This window comes from Felis catus, chromosome B3 (genome assembly GCF_018350175.1).
Source record: "Felis catus isolate Fca126 chromosome B3, F.catus_Fca126_mat1.0, whole genome shotgun sequence".
Taxonomy (NCBI): domain Eukaryota; kingdom Metazoa; phylum Chordata; class Mammalia; order Carnivora; family Felidae; genus Felis; species Felis catus.
This window is the reverse complement of record NC_058373.1, coordinates 119,333,799-119,353,820: the sequence shown is the minus strand read 5'-3', so window position 1 is coordinate 119,353,820 and position 20,022 is coordinate 119,333,799. Positions and strand designations below refer to the sequence as shown.

Sequence of the window (20,022 nt, the reverse complement as noted above, 5' to 3'; positions counted from 1 at the left end):
TGCATGCTGGGAACTAAAGTGAACTTCCCCAGATGCTTCGTGTTACGTGGGAGTAAGGGGTTCCTGGAGCTCACTATTCAGTGTGCTGTGACACCCTTGGATAGGAGGAGAGAGGACTCCCACTGCCAGAGCCTGGTCCCCAGGGCCTCCTTCCACCCCCAGCCCCTGCTTCATTCTGCTCTGGGGTTTACTTTGCCCCTATTTGCCTTCAGAAAATGGGAACACTCTCGCCTCCCAAGCCCCTGGTACTGTGGTGAGACTCAAGACCTGGCACGGAACTTGAAAAATAGCCCCATCTACGCCGTAATCCTGAAGATGAGGGTATCCCCCATGATTTAAAAAAAAAAAAAAAAAAGGAAAGGAAACCAGGAGGCAGGATGCAGGGGGACAGATAAAGAGCAGCACAGTAGGGGAGACAAAGCAGACGAAGCCCTGGGCTCAGATCTCAGATCTCCCTCTGGGAGAACTGAGGAGAATGTGTACCCACTGAGGGCCTATTTGAGACCAATATGTCACATCTGTCATCTCACTTTGTCCTCATATGACCCCTACGAAGTGGATACAGCTCCCCCATTTTGCAGATGAGAAACCCAAGTCTTTGAGAGGTTAACTCGCTCAAGGTTATACAGTTAATGAGACACTAAGACCAAACCTTAGGCCCATGGTCTTTAAAGCCTGTGCCCTTGCCAGCATAGCACTGTTGTCTCCCAATCAAGAGATTTAAGCTCTGAGCACAGCGTCTTCCTGTGTAAAATGGAGGGGGAAGGGCAGGGGGAGGGGAGGATTACATTGCCTCATAGAGTTGTTAAGAAAATTAAATGAGATTATACTGGTTACAAACATAAAAACCTGGCATGGTGTCTGGTATATAGTAGGCGCTCAATAAATGCTTTCTGCTTGCTTGCTTTTCTTCTCTTTAGGTTAATATTAAAACTCAGAGCTTGGGAACCTAGGACCTCCAAAATACTTCAAGAAACCCGAGGGCCGCCCATCGCTCCTGGGGGAATGGGGAAGTAGGGTAAGGAGAAGGACTGAGAAAGGGAGCTCGGCTCCAGGAATCAGAGAGACCTTTCCAGCTGTGCGCCCCTCGCTCCGCCGCCTCCTTTGGGCTCCCCTGACTTACCGCCCCGCCCCGCCCCGCCCCGCCCCGCCCCGGAGCTGGGTCCGGAGTGCCTGGTGGGCTGATTCCCGAGCGTGGAAGGGAGACGGAGGGGAGAAAGAGGCGGCGGCGGCGGCGGCGGCAGCGGCGGCGGGAGGCAGGGAGGAGGGGAATCCTCCTCTCTGCTCTCCCAAGTCGGCGCGGAGCCGCCTCGGGCCGGGCTAAGGGCTGCGTGGCGGCGGCGGGGCCGGACCAGGATGCGGGGCTCCCGGGACCGCGCCGGGCGGGGCGGGCGGCGGCGCCGGGCGGCGGGCGGGAGCTGTCCGCGGTGCTGAAGCGGCGGCGGCGGCGGCGGCGGCAGCGGCGGCGGAGGCAGGGACCCGGGGCCGGGAGCAGAGGCGCCCTCCTGGGAGCTCCACCGCGGCCGCAAGGCGGGGGCGCCGTCGTTCACCGGCCCATGCTGGGCCCCCGAGCCCCGCGGAGGAGGCGGGACCGTCCTCGGCGGGACAGGTAAGGGGCCGTCTGGGGGCACAGCGGGAACCCAGAGCGAGACGCCGAGGCCCGATCGAGCTGGGGAGTGCAGTGGGACCCCTCTCAGGGATGGGGGATCTTCCTCCCTGCTGACTGCACCTTGCGCTCCGCAAGAGATCACTGCCAAGTCTATCCCTACCCCTCACCCTACAGACTGGGGATGCTGGGAGGAGCCTGTGGGACTGGGGCCCAGGTAGTCACCTGGACACTCTGACCCCACACCGCCAGGCCTTAACCCCAACCTGAGACAGCTCTTAGACACCCTGCCCACAAAGAACGGTAAGGAGAGTATCCCGGACTCCTGTACCCCAGTGCCCACCATGGTTTTGCTCATGAGGGAAATCTGAGCCAGCTTCACTAAGCATCCCTCTCCTCCCCAAGCCTGCTCATCAGGGTGACTGGAGTGGCTGTGGTCTTCCCCTCACCCCACGCTTCAAGATTTCTTTGCCCGGTAATGGCCCTTGGGCCGAGGATGGGCCAGGCCCCTTAGGACTGATTAACCCATTTCTCCAGGGAAGGAAGGAGGTAGCAGAATATACCTTCATTTTGTCCTATGGCCCTCTTGACTCTAATGGAAGAAGGCTGGTTTTGCCTCATACTGCTTGGTGCATAAGGGCAGAGAGTGGAGATACCTGAGCCTTGTTTTCTGTTATGTGCCCAAATGCTGGTCACCCTAGACAGCCTCCATTTGGAGTCTGCCCTCTTACTGGCAAGAGTGTGCCGAATGAGCTCATTCAGGCCTGCAAAGTGCTTCCAATTCTTCAGAGCAGAGTTCTCTGAGTGGCAGAATGTAGTGATCAAAATAAAACTGCGTAGAGGAAGATTGGCCTATCACTGTGGCTGACCACTGCTTTGTCCCTATCATTTCAACCCAGCACAAATTCTCCACCCCCACCGAGAGAAAGAGCACTAGACCAGGAGTTCTTGGCTGAGCGCTGGCATTTCTCAGCTTGAGGCCAGTTACCTGAACTCTCTGAACCTCAGTTTCCTCATCCCTAAAGTGGGGATAAGGTAGCTGTTGTGCCCACCTCAGGGAACTGCCTTGAACTCAGTGAAACAATGTGCCTGATTGAAGGCTTGTCATCTGTGGGTCATCATACCAGGATGAGCTGCTGTCCATCCACTAGCCAGTCTGGCTGGAAGTAATCTGATCGTTGTTACCCCTACCCCCTTTCTCCCAGCCTGACCATGGTTTGCTTTGTCTTTGGCCTCCCTGGGGTCCGTGAAACCCAACTTATAAATCTTGAGGAGCCAAAAGGGTTCCCTCCCCCCTTCTCTTTCATCATCACCTATAGAAGATAATATAGGGTGAGAGTCTGACTCACAGTTTTCGTTGTTTCCCCCCCCCCCCCCCCCAAGAATCACAGATCTAAGGAAACAGCTCCTTGAAGGCAAGGATTGTGTTGTTTTCATCTCTTTGCCTCCCTGCACACTTCCCCTCCCCCATAGCACCTGGAAGATAGTAAGGACTCGGTAATTGGGTGTAAAATAAGAGAATGGAGTGTTAAAATATCTCAGAATAAAAGCATTTGATTGGACGTCTGGGAGCCCCATGTTTGGTCCCAGATCTGCCACTGACTCAAGCAAGTTCTTTTCCCTCTGTAGGCTTCATTTTTCTTTTCTGTAAAAGAGGGTTGGACTAGATAAGTTCTAACATTCCTGATGTTCTGGGAGGCTCTCTGATGGCCATCTTGAGACCGCAAATCCCTCAGTTCTTGAACACAGCATACCAGCTTCATTAACCTGGTTTTAAGACTAAGTTAATATCCTTTCAGCAAAGAACTGGATTTTATGAATGGAGTGGAAGGGAGCAGTAAGAACCTGAAAAAGCCATTTATGTTTCTGATATTTCCTTAAGCTCCCCCTCTCTTCTTTATTTTCCCGGAAGGCCATGAGTGTGTACAGAGTGGCAGAGCTGGGAGGGCCCCTGCCTCCAGGACAAGATTCTAGGAAAGCACCCCCCTCACCACATTCCTTGTGAGTAGCCAAGAGCCAGGAGCCCAGTTCTTAGCCATGTCCTCCTAGGGACCTTGCCTGGCTGGATCCCCTCTCCTAAGAAGACTGGAAGAGGGGACAGTCAGGAGAGATCCATCCCTGGGGAGAGCTTTTTTTATATAAAAACAAAACGAGCTCCTCTGACAATTTTCCTCAACTGTGGCAGGCCCAGCCAATATCCAGAAAAACCTCAGCTAATTGGCACTTCTTTAGAGCTGAGTAAGCCATGCCAGTGACCCCCCTGACTTACCCTTTAAGCGCCCCGCCAGGGTGGGGGATCAACCACCACCCCCCACCCCATGTCAGCACTTTCTGGCTCCCAGATGTTGGTGCAGCACTGGCAAAAATCAGCTCTCCAGAATTAACCGACAGTCACTAACCCTCATGACAAAAGTAATGGCAACCGCGCAGCACAGCAAGCATAGAGAGGGGCTTTATTATCTACAAGACTAGTCTGTGGGGGTGCTGGCCTCCTGCTGGGGCTAGAACAACTCACCACCCCCACTCCCACCGTCTGCAGCTTTTTGGGTGGATACCCCACCCCCAGAGTTGTCAGAGTGCAGGGCATCTCTGGTCACCAAGGTAGACACATCTGGCTCCTCTCTCAACCAGGGAGAACTACCCACTGGCTACTCCTTGTGTTCCCCACCTGCCAACTTCCTGCTGGGGGTCCTACTTGACCCCTTCTGCAACACCTCAAAAGGAAGAAGAGATTAGGTGATCCTGGTTATCTGGGGTCAGGGGCGGGGTGGGGAGAATCTAAAGAAGAGGAATAGACAAATGTAACATGGTCATTAAGAAATGAAGTGTGTATGTGTGTGTGAGAGAGAAAGAAAGAAAGGAAAGAAAGAAAGAAAGAAAGAAAGAAAGAAAGAAAGAAAGAAAGAAAGAAAGAAAGAAAGAAAGAAAGAAAGAAAGAAGGAAAGAAAGAAAGAAGAGAGAGATTGAAACATTGAAATATACCCATGCAGGTCCCTTCTGCTGGGCGGCACACATATGACAGAAGCAGAGAATAAAATATCTAGAGACATCTGCACATTATTAATTATCATCAAGTTCAAAGGCCAATTCATCCATGAATCCTAGAGGGACTTCCAGTCCCAAAGTACACCCCACTCCAAGGAGAAAGTAGAAAAAGCATCCGATTTCTTTAAACCTTTGCCATTTTCTAACCCCCTTTTCTTCTCAGGGGCTTGGTGGGCATCCTGCTGGAATAAGGTCCCCCCTGCTGCAAGGTGGGGGGACAATAAAGACTAATCTCATCCCTAATCTCAACCCTGCTCTTTGTATTCAGTTTCTCTCTTCTCTTTGCTCCTCCTTTATTCTCACTTCTCCGTCCTTCCTACAGCTGCCACCAGCACCCACCACCCCCTTCCCTCAAGCAAACCAAGCAGGGAGTGAGGACCTGACGCTCTACCTCTCCTCTCTGTTAGGTGTGTTATCTTCTGCCATTAGATGTACTATTTGCTTCTAAGTGGTTGGGAACAAGCTGCTTCAGTGAGGAGACAGGTTGTTTCAGCAAGAATAAAGATTTGATTCCTGCTTGAAAATGGACTAATTTGAGTAGTGGTGCCGCTGTCCCAATCCTCCCGGTAATTTTCATCTTTGTTAGCCACAAATCCATCCCCAAGCCAATGAATTATGCTCTGAGGGGAAGCCCAGGTTGGCAGCAGATAGAAAATAAGGTAGACCGATGTCTCTGGAAGTGCCTAGGAAGCCTCCCCTGGGAACTGAGAAGTGTTCCAGCCATCCTATCTCTCTTTGCTGGGTTCCCTCCTTCACCCTCTCCTCTCCTCTGCCCTGCTTTTCTTCATAGCTCCATTGATAATTCTCAAGTCTCTCTCTAGCCCTGACCATGACCCAGGGATTCAACTGCATACATCTAACTGTCAGGTGGATTTTCTACCCTAGCATCCCAAGACCCAACTCATCCACTTCTCCTTCCTATCCTGCTCTTCCTTGTTGTGTTAGTGTGTGTGTGTGTGTGTGTGTGTGTGTGTGTGTGTGTGTGTGTGTGTTTCATTTTACTGGATTGGTACTTCGTGGGCCTTTTTAATATAAATATTCTTTTTTGTTTTTTCAGCTCAGGAACCACTTCCTGTTTCTGTTCCTTTCATCATCATTCCCATTCAGTCTCTGCTGTGTCTTTCCGAAATTTCTATTAGATGGATGTTGAACCTCTGGGACTCTCCTCCATGTCTCTTACCTTTCTTTCATATGTTCCATCTTCTTGTCTTTTTGCTCTATGTCTTGGGATATTTCATTAACTTGTCCTTTCACATTAAAAAGTTAGTCTTTAACTGTGTCCATTCTGTTATCCAGTCTCTCCATTAAATTTTTAACGTTGTATTTATTTAAGTAATCTCTACACCTAACATGGGGGTCAAACTCACAACCCCAATATCAAGAGCCACATGCTCTTCTGACTGAGCCAGCCAGACACCCCACTTTATTAAATTTTTTGAAAATGTAGACAGTTATTTTCATTTTCCAAAACACTTTCATATTCTTTGTTCTTTTTCATAGCAGGCTGCTCTCATTTTATGGATACAATGTCCTCTTTTTTTTTCTCCCAGGGGATATGAATTGAAAAAAATTTAGAGATCTCTTCTATAAGTTGAATGATTTCAATCTTACTGGGTCAATTGTTCTATTTGTGTATTTAATCCTTCTCTTTTATTTTCATAGAGTTGTTCCTCATTATCCTTTGGTGTCCACTCAGACTTACGAATAAAGGAAGGTATTGACTAGCATAGGCAACTGGTACGGATTTCCTCTGAACTTGGGTAAGTTTGTTTCCCTAACAGACGTCCCCCTTGAATGAGACTTATTCTTACTTCTTATTCTGTTTGGGGCTGCAGGTTTCTCAACACTGATTTCCTCACCAAAGAATTTCATTTGCTCTTTATCTTCCAGAAATTCCTCAGTGTTTCTGTTCCACTGATACCATTTTTTGTTGTTTTCCAATTTTGTTATGATTTCATTCTTTTAGAAATATATGCTTTATCACTTTAATAGAATCTGAAGGAGAAGAGGTCATCACTAGTGCTCAGGCTGCCTTCTTTTTTTAAAAAATTTTAATGCCTATTTATTTTTGAGACAGAGACAGAGCTCAAGCAGAGGAGAGGCAGAGAGAGAGACAGACAGACAGAATCCAAAGCAGGCTCCAAGCTGTTAGCACAGAGCTGGATGTGGGGCTCAAATTCACCAGCCATGAGATCACAACCTGAGCTGAAGTCGGACGCTTAACCGACTAAGCCACCCAGGCACCCCTCAGGCTGCCTTCTTGAACCAGCGATCTTTCCCCTGGATTTTCTGTCTCAGTTGGTGGCCTCACCTTCTACTTAATTGACAAAACCAGAAGGCTGGGAGTCATTCTAGGCTCCTCCCTCTCCCTCACTTCTAGTTAGCCACAAAGTTCCGTTCATTCAGCCTCCTGACTCCTTCTTGGTTATGACTCTTCATTTCCATCCATTTTGCCACAGATCAGGGTTAGGTCCCCATCCTCTCCTGCCTGCATTTTTGTACTCATCTCTTCATGGGACTCTTAGCCACCATTCTCATTCACCTCCCGTGCTTTGTATCCACTGCAGCCAGCCAGAGAGCTCTAAAACTGGGTATGACCATGTCACTTTCTTGCTACCACTTTCATTGGCTCCCCGCTTCCCACAGAAGAGAGCTTTTCTGCATGGAATTCAAGGCCTTCCCACCTCTCCCGTCTTATTCCACCAACACCAAACCTCCCTGGCTTCCCCTCCTTTCCACTACCTCACGCTTTTGTGCTGGTTCCTCAGCTGGAAATGCCCTTCTCTCATTGTCTCACCTGGATGACTCAGATTCTGCCTTGAAGATTCAACTCAGGGGTACCTGGGAGGCTTAGTCTGTTAAGCGTCTGTCTCTTGATTTTGGTTCAGGTCATGATCTCACGGTTCGTGGGTTTGAGCCCCGCATCGAGCTCTGTGCGGACGGTGCAGAGCCTGCTTGGGATTCTCTATCTCCCTCTCTCTGCCCCTCCCCTGCTCGCTCACTTTCTTTCTCTCTCTCTCAAAAAATAAACTAAAAAAAAAAAAAAGATTCAATTCATATGTCACATGCTTTGAAAGCCTCTTCTTAATTTCTGACATTGCCTCCTCTCCCATCCCAGGATAGGAGTCCCTTATCAGTGTACCTCTAGCACTTGGTCGTATTTAGCACAACTCACTCCATTGTATTGAAATTTCGTATGTGCTGGTTGTATTCCCCCTCAAAGCCGGTACCACTTCTTGTTTATTCTTGCATCCCAAGAACTGGTCTGAATTAACTGCTCAAGAAATTATGCAGATATGCTCCACCCACCCCAGATCCTAGAAAGTCCTTTCTTATGGGGGAGCCTTAGCACACCTAGCTCACTCATTCACTGATTCACTCATTTATTCATGAGATCAACTGTTTACTGAGTGCCTAGTATACGCCAGGCAAGGTGCTGCACGAATGAGGAAGATACAGTCCCCACCCTCTTGAAGTTCACAATCTGGTGAGAGAGAAAGACGCTAATCAACAAATCACACATATAGAAAAAGACTGTGCTAAGCTCTTTGAGAGGAGGAATTGGAGCCTGGAGAGCAGATAAACAAGGAGCCTAAATCTAGACTGAGGATGTAGGGACATCTCCCTGAGGAAGGGACTTGTGAGCTGAGAGCTGAAGGATTCTGATGTGAGTAGAGACAATGCTCCTGAGAAACACGACTGTGAAGTGAAAGAGAGGACAGGGGCTGTCGGAGGGAAATGGCACTGAGGAAAGGCATTCCAGTTATCTGTCACTGCCTAAGCACCCCCAAAACTTAGTGGCTACAACTAAAGACATTTTACTCTACCTCATGACCTTGAGGGTCAGAAATCCATGCAGGGTTGAGCTGTGTGATTACTCCACTCCACATGGCAGGGACAGAGGTCACGCAGTGGTATTTGGCTGACAGATGGGCTGGTTTGAAGCGTCCAAGATGGCTTCACTCACATGTCTAACATCTTGGCAAGATTGGAAGGCTTGGCTCAGCAGGTTCCATCCACCAGAACTTCTACACACATGACCTTCCAGCAGGGCAACCTCAGAGTAGTCCAGCTACAGACAGGGTGGCTCAGGGTTGGGGGAGTGAGTCTTTCAGTGAGCAAAGGATGCATGGCCTTTTATAACCTGGCCTCTGAAGTCACACAGCATCACCTTTGCTGTGCTCTGTGGTTGAAGCAGTCACAAGATTAGAGAGAGGGGTCTGTATCCCTCCTCTCGAAGGGAGGAGTATCAAAGTATTTACAGCTGGGTTTTGCAATCATCGCAATTGATCTCTTTTTTAAGCGAGAGAGACTACAATATGCTTAAGTGCCATTAGGAAGGATCAGGAGTGAGGAGCAGCTGAAAACAGGGAAAAAAGGATAATCAATTGTGTTAGCTCCCTGAAGAGGCAAACTGAAGCAAAGAAAGCCAAGTTCTCATTTTCCCTCGATTCTGATTCCGCTGGCCTCGCCCTCCTCCCCACCCAGACCCCTGGCTTTCTCTCTCCACTGTCAGATGCAGCAAGCTGCAGCCAAGACTCTAGACCAGAGATCGTCAAATCCAGCCTCAAGCCATCTGCAAACAACCACCGTAGCCACAGCACTTCACAATTTGCAGTATGGTTTACACATTATCTGACAAGGGGATGATCTAGCACCCAATCGTAAAAATTTCACCTTTTCCCTGGATTTTAATCATTTATATTTAATCCTCTGCCTTGCCAAGAAGATCTTGCTTTTATCTTTCGGTTTAGAAGCAATCACTCTTGCTGTGCCGAGAGATAGTGGCCAACAGCTGAACGTCCTCACAATGAGTCTGTATCTATATGAACCCAGACCTTAAGGTTATCTAGGGAACCACCCCTGGGCTGCTAACTCACCCCCCCCATCTCCTAATCTTTTCACGAAGTTCCCATTTCCCATTCCCTTCACTGAGGCCCTCGGTTTTAACCTATTGGAGACCAAGTCTTCGACACTGTCACACCCACACTATTTATCACAGCCCTCGGCACACAAGTAGGCTCTGAAAGGCGCAGTTAAGTGAGAGCCCAGGCTTTGGATTCAATGAAACTTGGGTTCAATTCCAGTCTCCATCACTGTTTAATCTTGGACAAGTTACTTGACCTGTCTGAGCCTCAGTTTATCTGAAAAATGGGACATAATCACAACCAGCCCCGCTGGTGGTTGTATGGTTTTGAGATGAAGCATAGGAAACACCTAGCTCATGTGGGGTTGCAGTAAATCATAGCTGTTATTTTTTTTGTGTGTATTTATTTATCTTGAGAGAGAGAGAGAGAATCCCAAGCAGGCCCCGTGCTATCAGCGCAGAGCCTGATGCGGGGCTCGAACTCACGAACCGTGAGATCACGCCCTGAGCCAAAACCAAGAGTCGGGCGCTTAACCAAATGAGCCACCCAGGCGCCCCTACTATTCTTATAGTGACTAGTAGAGCAGCGGTTCTTAAAGTGTGATCCCTGGACCAGCAGCATCGACACCACCTGGGAACTTGTTAGAGATGCAAATTCTCAGGCCTATTTCGGAATCATAAACGGTGAGGGTGGAGCCCAGCAGCCTGGGCCAAGTCGTGCAGGTGATGTGAGTGCACACCGATGACCGGAACCGCTGCCCTGGGCAATTCTGCTTCAGAGGCTGCATGTAGATCACCTTAATCCAGTTAGGCGGGAGCAGATTCAAAGCCTGGTTTCTGTGCCTGTAAAGGCTGCTCTGTTTTTGGTTTGCTCCTGCTCCTTGGGGTTACCCCATAAGAAGTCCCAGTTGAAAACCAGGGGTGTTTCCTGGGGCCCCTCCTTAACAGGCCCTGAACTCCCATCCCCTCCCCGCCTCGGCCTCTGATACTGCTGGAGGGGGAAAGTGGCACCAAGGGTCACACTCACCTCCCCGTGTTTCTTTTTCCTCTCGGATCTTGGCAACTTGACCTCTCAAGTTCTTGCTCCCTTGGTGATTCTTTGATGCCTTCGTATCTTTCCCTAGTTTTTCTAACTGTTCTTGGCAATTGGGTGTGACATAGGTTACACTGCCACTTCTTTCCTAGAAGAGGAAGCCCCCTGTCCAGCTGTGACTCTCCCACTAGAAATGATAGAGTCAGATGAGCTTTTAGAGCAGTTAGGTTCCTGGCACGTGATGAAAAGCTCAATAAATGTTAAGTTATTGTTCTTCCTCTCCCAATAGAATCTCAGGGTCGTATTGAGCTGAGCTATTAAAAATGAACCCCTTGTACCCTTCCACACATTTTATAGATAAGCAAACTGATGTTACACCATGTAATTGGACTCCAGAACAATCAGACTCTAGTGGAGGCTGTAATTGGATCCCAGTGGATTCCCGTATGGTGTCCTGTCCCCAGTCTGGAGGTGGCGTTGTGCTCTCGGTCTCTAAATCAGGAAGTGGAAAACATTAGGGCCCAGCTCAGTTCTCAGCTCCAAAGGAAACAAACCGGGGGCTGTGGCCTCCCAGGTCCTCCCCTCCCTCTCCTTTTGTGGGGCCCGGACCTCTTGCCCAACTGTACAATCGAGAGCAATCTCCTTAGCTTCAGAATTACAGACATCTCGAGGCGTGTGGGTGGCTCAGTTAAGCGTCCAACTTCAGCTCAGGTCATGATCTCACAGTCCATGGGTTCGAGCGTCGCGTCGGTCTCTGTGCTGACAGCTCGGAGCCTGGAGCCCGCTTCAGATGCTGTGTCTCTCTCTCTCTCTCTGCCCCTTCCTTGCTCATGATCTGTCTCTCTCGCTCTCTCTCTCTCTCAAAAAAACCATTAAAAATCATTAAAAAAAGAGAAAAGAATTGCAGACATCTCATGTCTTCCCTCTGGAGCAGAATGCACACACGTGTGCACATGTGTGCACATGTCACACACACACGCAGAGGCACGCTCACCAGCAAGTAAGCAGACATACAGTAGTGTCTATACAGCAGGCACACACAGCCCACATGAGCCCCAGGCAGAAGTGGAGATGAAAATTATCCTCTGAATACTGGTCCTTTACTCCAAAGAACAGGGAGAGGTAGCCCTCAGCAACGGGCCAAAATGTCAGGCAAGGCTAAGGATAGAGAAGCCTGGGCCTGGAGACCTGCCACCTCCTCCTTCTGGCCAGGGCTCAGTGCTGGGTCCCCAGGATCAGTTTAGCGGACTCCCGTGTGGCCCGAGCAGGTTTCGGAGGTGAACGTGACCTGCTAAAGAACTGTGACCCTTGGCTGGACTGTGAGTAGGTGCTGTAGCCCATAACCTGGTTGCTTTATGGAGGCGGAGGGTGTGTGTGTGTGTGTGTGTGTGTGTCTGTCTGTCTGTCTGTGTCAGGGCAGGCTTTGACACTGTGCTCAGCCTTTACACCCAGAAGGAACCCCCAAACCTGGCAAGGCTTAAAACCACTTTTAGGTAATTCGGCCCGGAAGAAATCTGCGCACTCAATTTTTTTCTGATTTAAAAGAAGTACATGCTCAGTGTAAAAAATAAATATGGGAAACAGGAAAAAAAGGTGTAAAAAGGCAAATGAAAAGCACCTGTGCTCCCACCCCTGGCGATAATCACTGTTGACGTTTTGGCAGAGTTAAGATTGCAGGCACATAGCATTTTCTTTTCTTCCCTCTCACTGAATCCGCAATGAGCATTTTCTCATGTCATTCCTCTTTGTAAACCTGTTCGAAGGCCTTGTACCACTGGATTGTTGTACCACAATTTATTTAACTTGCGCCCGATTGTGGGACACTCGGGTGGCTTTCAGTTTGTCCCTGTTGTGCAAACCCAGGATCATACATCTTTATACATGAAGCCGAGAAGCCCCTGCCCAGAGGCACGGTGTGGTGGAGGAGAGCGTAATCCAGGAAAGGCTTCGTGGCTTGGGTTTCAGTAGCTCAGCTGGGTGTACTTTGACCAAGAGAGGATGGCTGGCAAGAATGGGGGAATGAGCTGGGACCCAGCTGCCCCTTCCTGTCCTGGACACGTCCCCTGCAAGTGCCCCTACATTCTCCAGAGCTCTGGGGCCTGATTCCTGGCCACAAGGATCCTTCCTTTTCTTCTGGGGGGATCGGACAGGTGATTGCCAAGGCCTCCTATGCCTCCTTCAGGACATAGGGCAGGGTGACTTTGATGCATTAGTCTGCTGTGAGGGCCCTGGGGCCGGTCCTCCCCACCACACCCTGCCAAAAGGCGCCCACATACCTCTGCCTACGCAGATGACAACAGGGACCCTTGAGGCTGTAAGCAGAGGGGGCGTTAATTAAGACCGGCTAGAGGAGAGGCCGGGGACCTTTGGGAGCCATGTCCTAGAATCCCATAGGGTGGGCAAGATGGAGGGCAGGACCAGGGGGAGTTGGGAAGCCACGGGATGGTGCGACGGCTCCGCTGTGCATCTGACAAGGAGATGCTTTGCCTTCCCTTTGCTTCCTTCAATGTGCTCGAGGCGCCACGATAGGGAAGGTGGTACGTCACTGGATTCTGAGCGTGCTCATCTATCCCTGAGCCTTGACAGAGGACAGGGAGTGGGGGAGCTGACTTCTGCAGGGCTCCTTGAGGCTATGGGCCCGTGGAGAGCTAGTGCCACCATCAGCGATCATTTAATCCAACCCCTCTTATTGCAGATAGGGAAACCGAGGTGCCAGATCAAGAAGCTAATGGGGGCGAATCGGAATGGAATCCCAGTGTACCTGACTCCCAAACCCATGAGCCTTGTGCTCCCGTGCCCTTCAATTGTACATCTGCACGTCACATCTGCTGGTGTGGGGAGGCTCCGACAAGGACTCAAAAACTGCCCTCAGGGGTCAGAAGAGACCAGTCCCGCTGGGAATCTGCCCAGAGGAGCTCAGGCACAAGCCTAGTCCAGCAAGCTTGGGTACTCCAAGCTCCCCACCTGCAGGAAGGAACCCGTCCACCTATTATAGTCCCAGGGGCTCCCTGCATTTTGATCCATAGAGAGGAAAGAAGAGGGAGAAGTAGTGAGACCCTGGCATTTATGAGCTCCGCCCCTCCCAAGAACTGCTGTCCCATCTCTGCATGCGGAGAAACTCCTTCCACAGCTGGGTGACAGCCCAAATGGAACTTGTAACTGCTTAATGTGCCAACAGAGCCCCCAGGTGTAGGGCAGCCCAGCACCATCCGTGCCCTCCCTGGGTGAAGAGTTGGGCACTCGGGCCACACGCCGTTCTTTGGGTCCTTCCAGGATTCTGTTAGACATTCTTGGAGCCCCAGCCCCAGAGGTCACACTTCTCCGGGCTCAGAGCCTCTGAGACATGGCCAGGATAGCCTTCTCTTGCTCCTTTGCCTCCAGGCAGGCAACAGCCCTCACTCCTCCCTCATAGCAGGCCAGCCAAGGGACCCTGGCCCCCCATGGACCCACCCTCAATGCCTCCCCCTGGTCTTGCCTGGGCCTCCCCTGCCCCTCACTCTGTCCCATTCCCCATTATTCCTGGGGCCATGCTCTGTCTTCAGGTTTCCCCAAAACCAACTTTCTAGAATCGAACCACTTCCCTGGGGGAAGAAAGAGAAATGGCCAGGCTCTGGCTGTGAATTCTTTTTTATTTTTATTTTTTTAACGTTTATTCATTTTTTGATAGAGAGAGACAGAGTGTGAGTGGGCAAGGGGCAGAGAGAGAGGGAGACACAGAATCCGAACTGACAGCACAGAGCCCGACGCGGGGCTTGAACTCACAGACCGTGAGATCATGCACGACCTGAGCCAAAGTCAGACACCCAACCGACCGAGCCACCCAGGCACCCCTCTGGCTGTGAATTCTTGATAGGAGGTGGGAGTGGAGAAGGGGCCTAGACAAACCTTCCCTGGGGGCAGAATTCCCTCTCCACACTTGTCCCTTTACCATCAGGCCAGAAATGACCTAGGGTGGCACAGAAGCCCCTCCTACTTACAATGTACAATGACGCATCAGCCATCTCTTTGGATCCTCAGAACAACCTTGTGGGTTGGGGAGGAATTATCATCTGCACTTTACAGATGAAGAAACCCAGAAGGGCATGATTATTTGCCCAAAGTATCAAGGCCAAGACTGACTCTCCTATCTTCAGATTATAAATCCAGGGCAAGACATGACCCTCTCACCCTTCAGCATCATGATGGGACTGGGAAAGAGAGAGTAGGGTCCCTGGGGGGGCCTGCCCCCTTTCTCCATCCCCCACTTCTACATGCCACACCCGGCATGTGTGTAGGCTTTGCTGTAAACACATTTATAGGCTGCCTTTCCCTCCTTCAATCAACCCTGAGCACCTACTGTGTGTCCTTCCCAGGTGGGCATCTACACTCTAGCCCATGAGTGTGTCTACACTTCAAGCTGGGATGTGCAAGTCCAGACTTTAGTGCTCCAGAGGCCCTGCCTTAGATCCCACAGGACTTCCCAAAGCCACAACTAACCTTAGAGGGAAGATTAGTCTAAGGAGCGTCCCCTTAAGACCATAACTGGAGAGAAGCATCCTCCTCTGCGAAGAATCGACAGCAGTTAGCACGTGGCCTATGCTGAGCTCTGAGCCAAGCGTGGTCCCATCCAACCCTACAACAAATCTTCCTCAACCCAGTATCCCACCGGCCACCAAGTCCTGCCATTATCTCCCAAGGCCCCTCCCCTTCTCTGCATCTCCTCCCATTGAGTCCCAGCTGTCCTCAGCTTACCTGAAGCCATGGCAAAGCCTCCTATCGGTGTCACAATGAGCTCAGCCCTCTCCAAGACACTCTCCCCACACAGCCATGGGAAGCTTCTGGACCCAAACCCTATCCTATCGCTCCTGCCAAGACCCCTGAAGCCCCCTTAGACCTAAACAGGGCTGCGTGGTCTGGCCACACACCCCATCTCACCCCTCCCTCTCCACCCTGAGAGGCACCAGCCTTCTCCCAGGCTCTCAGAGCGAACATCCCTTATCGAGGCCTCTGCATGAAATGTGTTCCCCTCCCCTTGCCTTGCCAACTGGTCCTCTTCCATCTCAGCTCCCAAGCCTTCCCTGTACCTTTGTGTCCGTTCCGTGCCTTGCACGTTCTTATGCCCCTTGCTGTCCTTCCCCTTCAGGGCAGGTGTCTTCTCCGCCACCGTGAGCTCCGTGAAGACAGTGCATCCTCCTCCCTCTCTCTGCTCCCTGCCTTTCTCACCTTCGTGTCCCCAGTATCTGTACAGTGCCTGGTGGGGAGCTGATGCTCAACCGATAAGTGTGGACAGGATAAATGAATGAACCAACTCTATGAGGTGAGTACTGTGGCTACACCCAATTTGTAGACTACGAAAAGGAAACTCTGAGAAGCTCAGTGGCCATCTCAAGGTCCCACAGCTGGCCAGTGGTAAAGGCAGGGTCCGAGGGCCTGAGTTCTTAAACATTTCCCGTCCTGCATCCAGCGCCCCGGACTCAGCATCTATCTGTCTTGCTCGCCCATCAGGCCCTCTGAGGACAGCTCAGCTGGCCCAGGCTCCCCTCCCTGGAGCTGCCCCCAGAACCATGGAGAGTCTGAGTGAACTGCAGAACCCTTTGCTGCCTCGGAGCCCCGCCCCCCTCCATGGCCCTTACCCCTACCCCGAGGCTTCGCCCAGCTGGTCATGCCAGGAGAAGCTCTACTCCTACCTCCTGGGTGGTGCTGGCTCGGCTCGCACCCATCAGCTCCTGGACCCAGGATCCCTGCAGCTGGCCGTGGAGGCCTGGTACAGGCCCACCTGCCTCCTGGGGAGGGACAAGGTCAAGGAAGCCAGGGCAAACAGCTGTGAGACCAGCTTCACAGAGAACAGGGAGCCCCAGGCGGGGCCGACGCTGCGGTCCACAGAACCTGGCCAAGCAGAAGAGGATGTCACCATCCAGACTGTGTCCTACGGGGTTCAAGAGGAGCAGCAGGGCCAGGAGAATGACCAGGAGGAGGAGGAGGAGGTGAGTGGCTGTGTTTAAAATGCAGATTCCCAGGCCAGCCTCTAGGTGTTGAGATTCAGTGGGCCTGGCTTGGGGCCCAGGAATCTATGTTTCTGGCACAGATTGTGTCCATACTTTGAGAAACACAAACTTGGGTTGATGACTTCATTTTTTTACGTTTATTTATTTATAGTGAGAGAGAGACAGCGTGAGTGGGGGTGGGGCAGAGGGGAGAGAGAGAGAGAGAGAAAGAGAGAGAACGAACCCCAAGCAGGCTCCATACTGTCAGTGCAGAGCCCAGCGTGGGGTCCAAACTCACAAACTGCAAGATGTTGACCTGAGCTAAAGTCAGACACAACCAACTAAGCTACCCAGGTGCTCCAATGGCTTAATTTTGTAATAGCATTTATCATTCTTGTTTTCTTTTTTTTTTTAATTTTTTTTTTTATTTAACGTTTATTTATTTATTTATTTTTCAACGTTTATTTATTTTTGGGACAGAGAGAGACAGAGCGTGAACGGGGGAGGGGCAGAGAGAGAGGGAGACACAGAATCGGAAACAGGCTCCAGGCTCTGAGCCATCAGCCCAGAGCCTGACGCGGGGCTCGAACTCACGGACCGCGAGATCGTGACCTGGCTGAAGTCGGACGCTTAACCGACTGCGCCACCCAGGCGCCCCAAACGTTTATTTATTTTTGAGACAGAGAGAGACAAAGCATGAACGGGGGAGGGTCAGAGAGAGGGAGACACAGAATCTGAAACAGGCTCCAGGCTCTGAGCGGTCGGCACAGAGCCCGACGCGGGGCTCGAACTCACGGACCGCGAGACCATGACCCGAGCCGAGGTTGGCCGCTTAACCGACTGAGCCACCCAGGCGCCCCTATCATTCTTGTTTTCTTAATTACATAAGTAATTTAAAAATACAGAAAACCGCTGGAAGAGAACATTATTATTTTAGTCGATGATGTTCTAGTCTTTTTTTGTTCAATCTTTTTCTCCCACCCTACTCCCCCCTGAAAGATCTTGCTGCACATAGTTTTATAACCAGATTTTCCCCTCCAAGCACCATATCTCAGTATAGCTGCACGTAATTTAATATTTGTCTACGAGGTGATTTTTAAGGGTTTCCTGGTATCCCATTGTATGTTCTTCCTTCACTTATTAACTCAATCTCCTGGCCACTGGGCGTTGAGACTTTCTCCTCTTTCCCAATTACTGTCTGATGATACACAAGCCTGCACACTGACACTTGTATTCTTTCTTTGTATGCTTGTGCTAATTCCAAAGGAGGGAATCAGTGGGCCACAGTTCAGGCTTTGGGTAGAGCGGGCCGAGCCCAACCGACACGCCCCCCCCCCCCCCCCCCCCCCGCAGCAGATGACACTACCTGTGGCCCCACATCGTTGCCACTGGTGGTCCTGGGCCCGGTGGCAAAAGCCCACCCGTGTTTTGCAGAGTGATGTGACCTCGACGGACAGTGAAAGTGAAGACAACTTCGTGGCGCTGCCGCCCAGGGATCACCTGGGCCTTACTATCTTCTCCATGCTCTGCTGTTTCTGGCCCCTGGGCATCGCTGCCTTCTACTTCTCCCAGGGGGTAAGAGCACGAGGGGCCCAGGGCATCTGCTCCTGCTCCCTCCCTCCACTGGAGGGCTTGACCCTCCATGCGCAGGACCGGGTCAGAGCCCCCGCAGGCTGGGGCTGGGTTCCCAACCGTGGGGACACCCCCTTTCACCAGCACCTCTCTCTCCCTAGACCAGCAAGGCCATCTCCAAGGGAGACTTCCGCCTGGCCAGCACCACCTCCCGCAGGGCCCTCTTCTTGGCCACACTCTCCATCGCCGTGGGCGCCGGTCTCTATGTGGCCGTGGTGGTGGCTCTGGCAGCTTACATGTCCCAGAATGGCCATGGCTAGGAGCCAGCAGGGCCTGGCATCCTGGCTCCCCTGCTCCGCCTGAGGAGGCAGTGAGGCTTGGGGTTGCAGACTCTCTGGAGAGCCCCGGCCCCTGAAGACAACCCACAATCCTGGCTTGTTGTGGGGAGGCCTCCCAGGCTGCAGCCTGCACGGCTCCACTGTCACTTCTTCTTGTCCACAGCCCCCAGCCCCAGAGCAGAGTCTGGGACACCACCCTCTAGCCCAGGCTATGTCAGGAAGCAAGAGAGAATAGGGCTGCCCATCAAGCCATCTAGGCAGGACCTACCTCTGGCTTGAGGCCGGCCGGGAGCTCAGCCTATTCTGCCCCCCGCCCCCCACCCCCGCGACAAAGGGTTGCCTGCCCTGCCAGAAGCCCACTCCCCAACTCTGCCAGCCTCTCCACAGAGAAAAAGCAGGAGGTTACTGGGAGATAAAAGGACACCTGGGGGTAGGGGACCTGACCCAGTTCTTTTGGCTAATCGGAGTCTCCACACTGGGGACAACCTGAGCCTCCCCAACTCCACTCTCTGGCCCCATGAGGCCAAGACCCCCAGCCAACCCGGAGCGAAATACATAGAGACACAGGGACCCCTTGCTCTTTCCGGCTCTCTCCTGCGGGCTTGTAAGACACCATAGAGTCTAGATAGAGAAGAAGAGTCTCGGGCACGGAAGCTCTGCACCCAAGGCAGGGTCTTAGAGCTTCCTTGCGCAGGAACAAAAGGCAGATGTAATGACAGAGGTCCTGCAATATTGCCAGACTACTTAGGCCTCCCTGCTCCACACCAGGTCCTCACCTCCATCACCCTTTTCTGGGCTCTTCCTGGGAGGTCTTGAGCTAATACTATCCCAGAGACTGCCCTTAGCACACCAGTCACTGAGCACAGGGCCCTAGATCCAGCCCTGTGGGAAAGCAGCAAGGAGAGACCCTGGGGAGTCACGAGTGTAAATGAGGGGCAGGATAGAGGACTGGCAGCCCAGCAGGGTTCAGAAGGCTTCCTGGAGGAGGTGTTCCTTGAGCAAGGTCTAGAGGGATGAGGAGAATTTATCTAGATTTGTTTCCCCATAACCCTTCGTATTCACAAACAGGGACATGGCAGGAGTCTCCCAAACTATTTGGATTATGCCTAGAGCATCTGGGCTGGAGCCAAACTACAGCCATTTTTGAGGACCCCACCACCTCGGAGAAGAAGGTTAGGCAACATGTCTCTCAAAGACCAGTGATGTTTTCCCACCTCTGAATGCAGGGGGTCAGCCGTCTTCACTGACGTCCCTAACCAGGGCTGCTCTCAACACCTCCAGCCACTAGGGAACATCCAGAATTTTAGAGGCAGCCAGGCAGCTAGGGGGAGGCAGTATATTGGGAGGGCAGGCCTGTCCAGGCTCAAGCAAAGGACCCAACTGTGCAGGATCTGGGGACTTGGTCATTCCCAGGCTGCATCCAGAGGCCAGGACTGTGGATCGACCACTGACCCACCTTGTCCCATCACCCTCCCCAACCAGGCATTGCCTCACCCTCCACTCCCCGCATCCCCTGAAGTCCCACAGGCCCAGGATCAGTGGTTTTAATATCCCCCTATTGTATATATTTATCCTTGTAATAAACATTTCTGTAACAC

The 20,022-nt window shown here is 51.7% G+C and overlaps 1 protein-coding gene across 4 annotated transcripts; it reads left to right on the top strand.

The window, feature by feature from the left end:
• Positions 1–816: 816 nt before the first annotated feature.
• On the top strand, positions 817–20,021 carry SYNDIG1L (synapse differentiation inducing 1 like). 4 transcript variants are annotated; one of them, XM_045060230.1, is made up of 6 exons: positions 817–1,609; positions 6,314–6,411; positions 15,674–15,847; positions 16,036–16,514; positions 17,949–18,089; positions 19,493–20,021. In XM_045060230.1, exons 4-6 carry the CDS (start codon positions 16,095–16,097, stop codon positions 19,532–19,534), a joined length of 603 nt encoding a protein of 200 aa, XP_044916165.1. In that variant the 5' UTR covers positions 817–1,609; positions 6,314–6,411; positions 15,674–15,847; positions 16,036–16,094; the 3' UTR covers positions 19,535–20,021. The 4 variants fall into 4 exon arrangements, with proteins under 4 accessions (XP_044916165.1, XP_019688857.1, XP_019688861.1 ...); XM_019833298.3 differs by having other exon boundaries at positions 828–1,609; positions 18,248–20,021; XM_019833300.3 differs by lacking the exon at positions 817–1,609 and adding an exon at positions 4,489–5,058 and having other exon boundaries at positions 18,248–20,021.
• The last annotated feature ends 1 nt before the right edge of the window (position 20,022 follows it).

Bases quoted from the DNA above. Each gene is read 5' to 3' on its own strand.
- SYNDIG1L (XM_019833302.3), top strand. From the start codon at position 16,095: ATGGAGAGTCTGAGTGAACTGCAGAACCCTTTGCTGCCTCGGAGCCCC. The intron at 16,515-17,948 runs GTGAGTGGCTGT...CGTGTTTTGCAG, and splicing joins ACCAGGAGGAGGAGGAGGAG to AGTGATGTGACCTCGACGGA. The intron at 18,090-18,247 runs GTAAGAGCACGA...CTCTCTCCCTAG, and splicing joins CCTTCTACTTCTCCCAGGGG to ACCAGCAAGGCCATCTCCAA.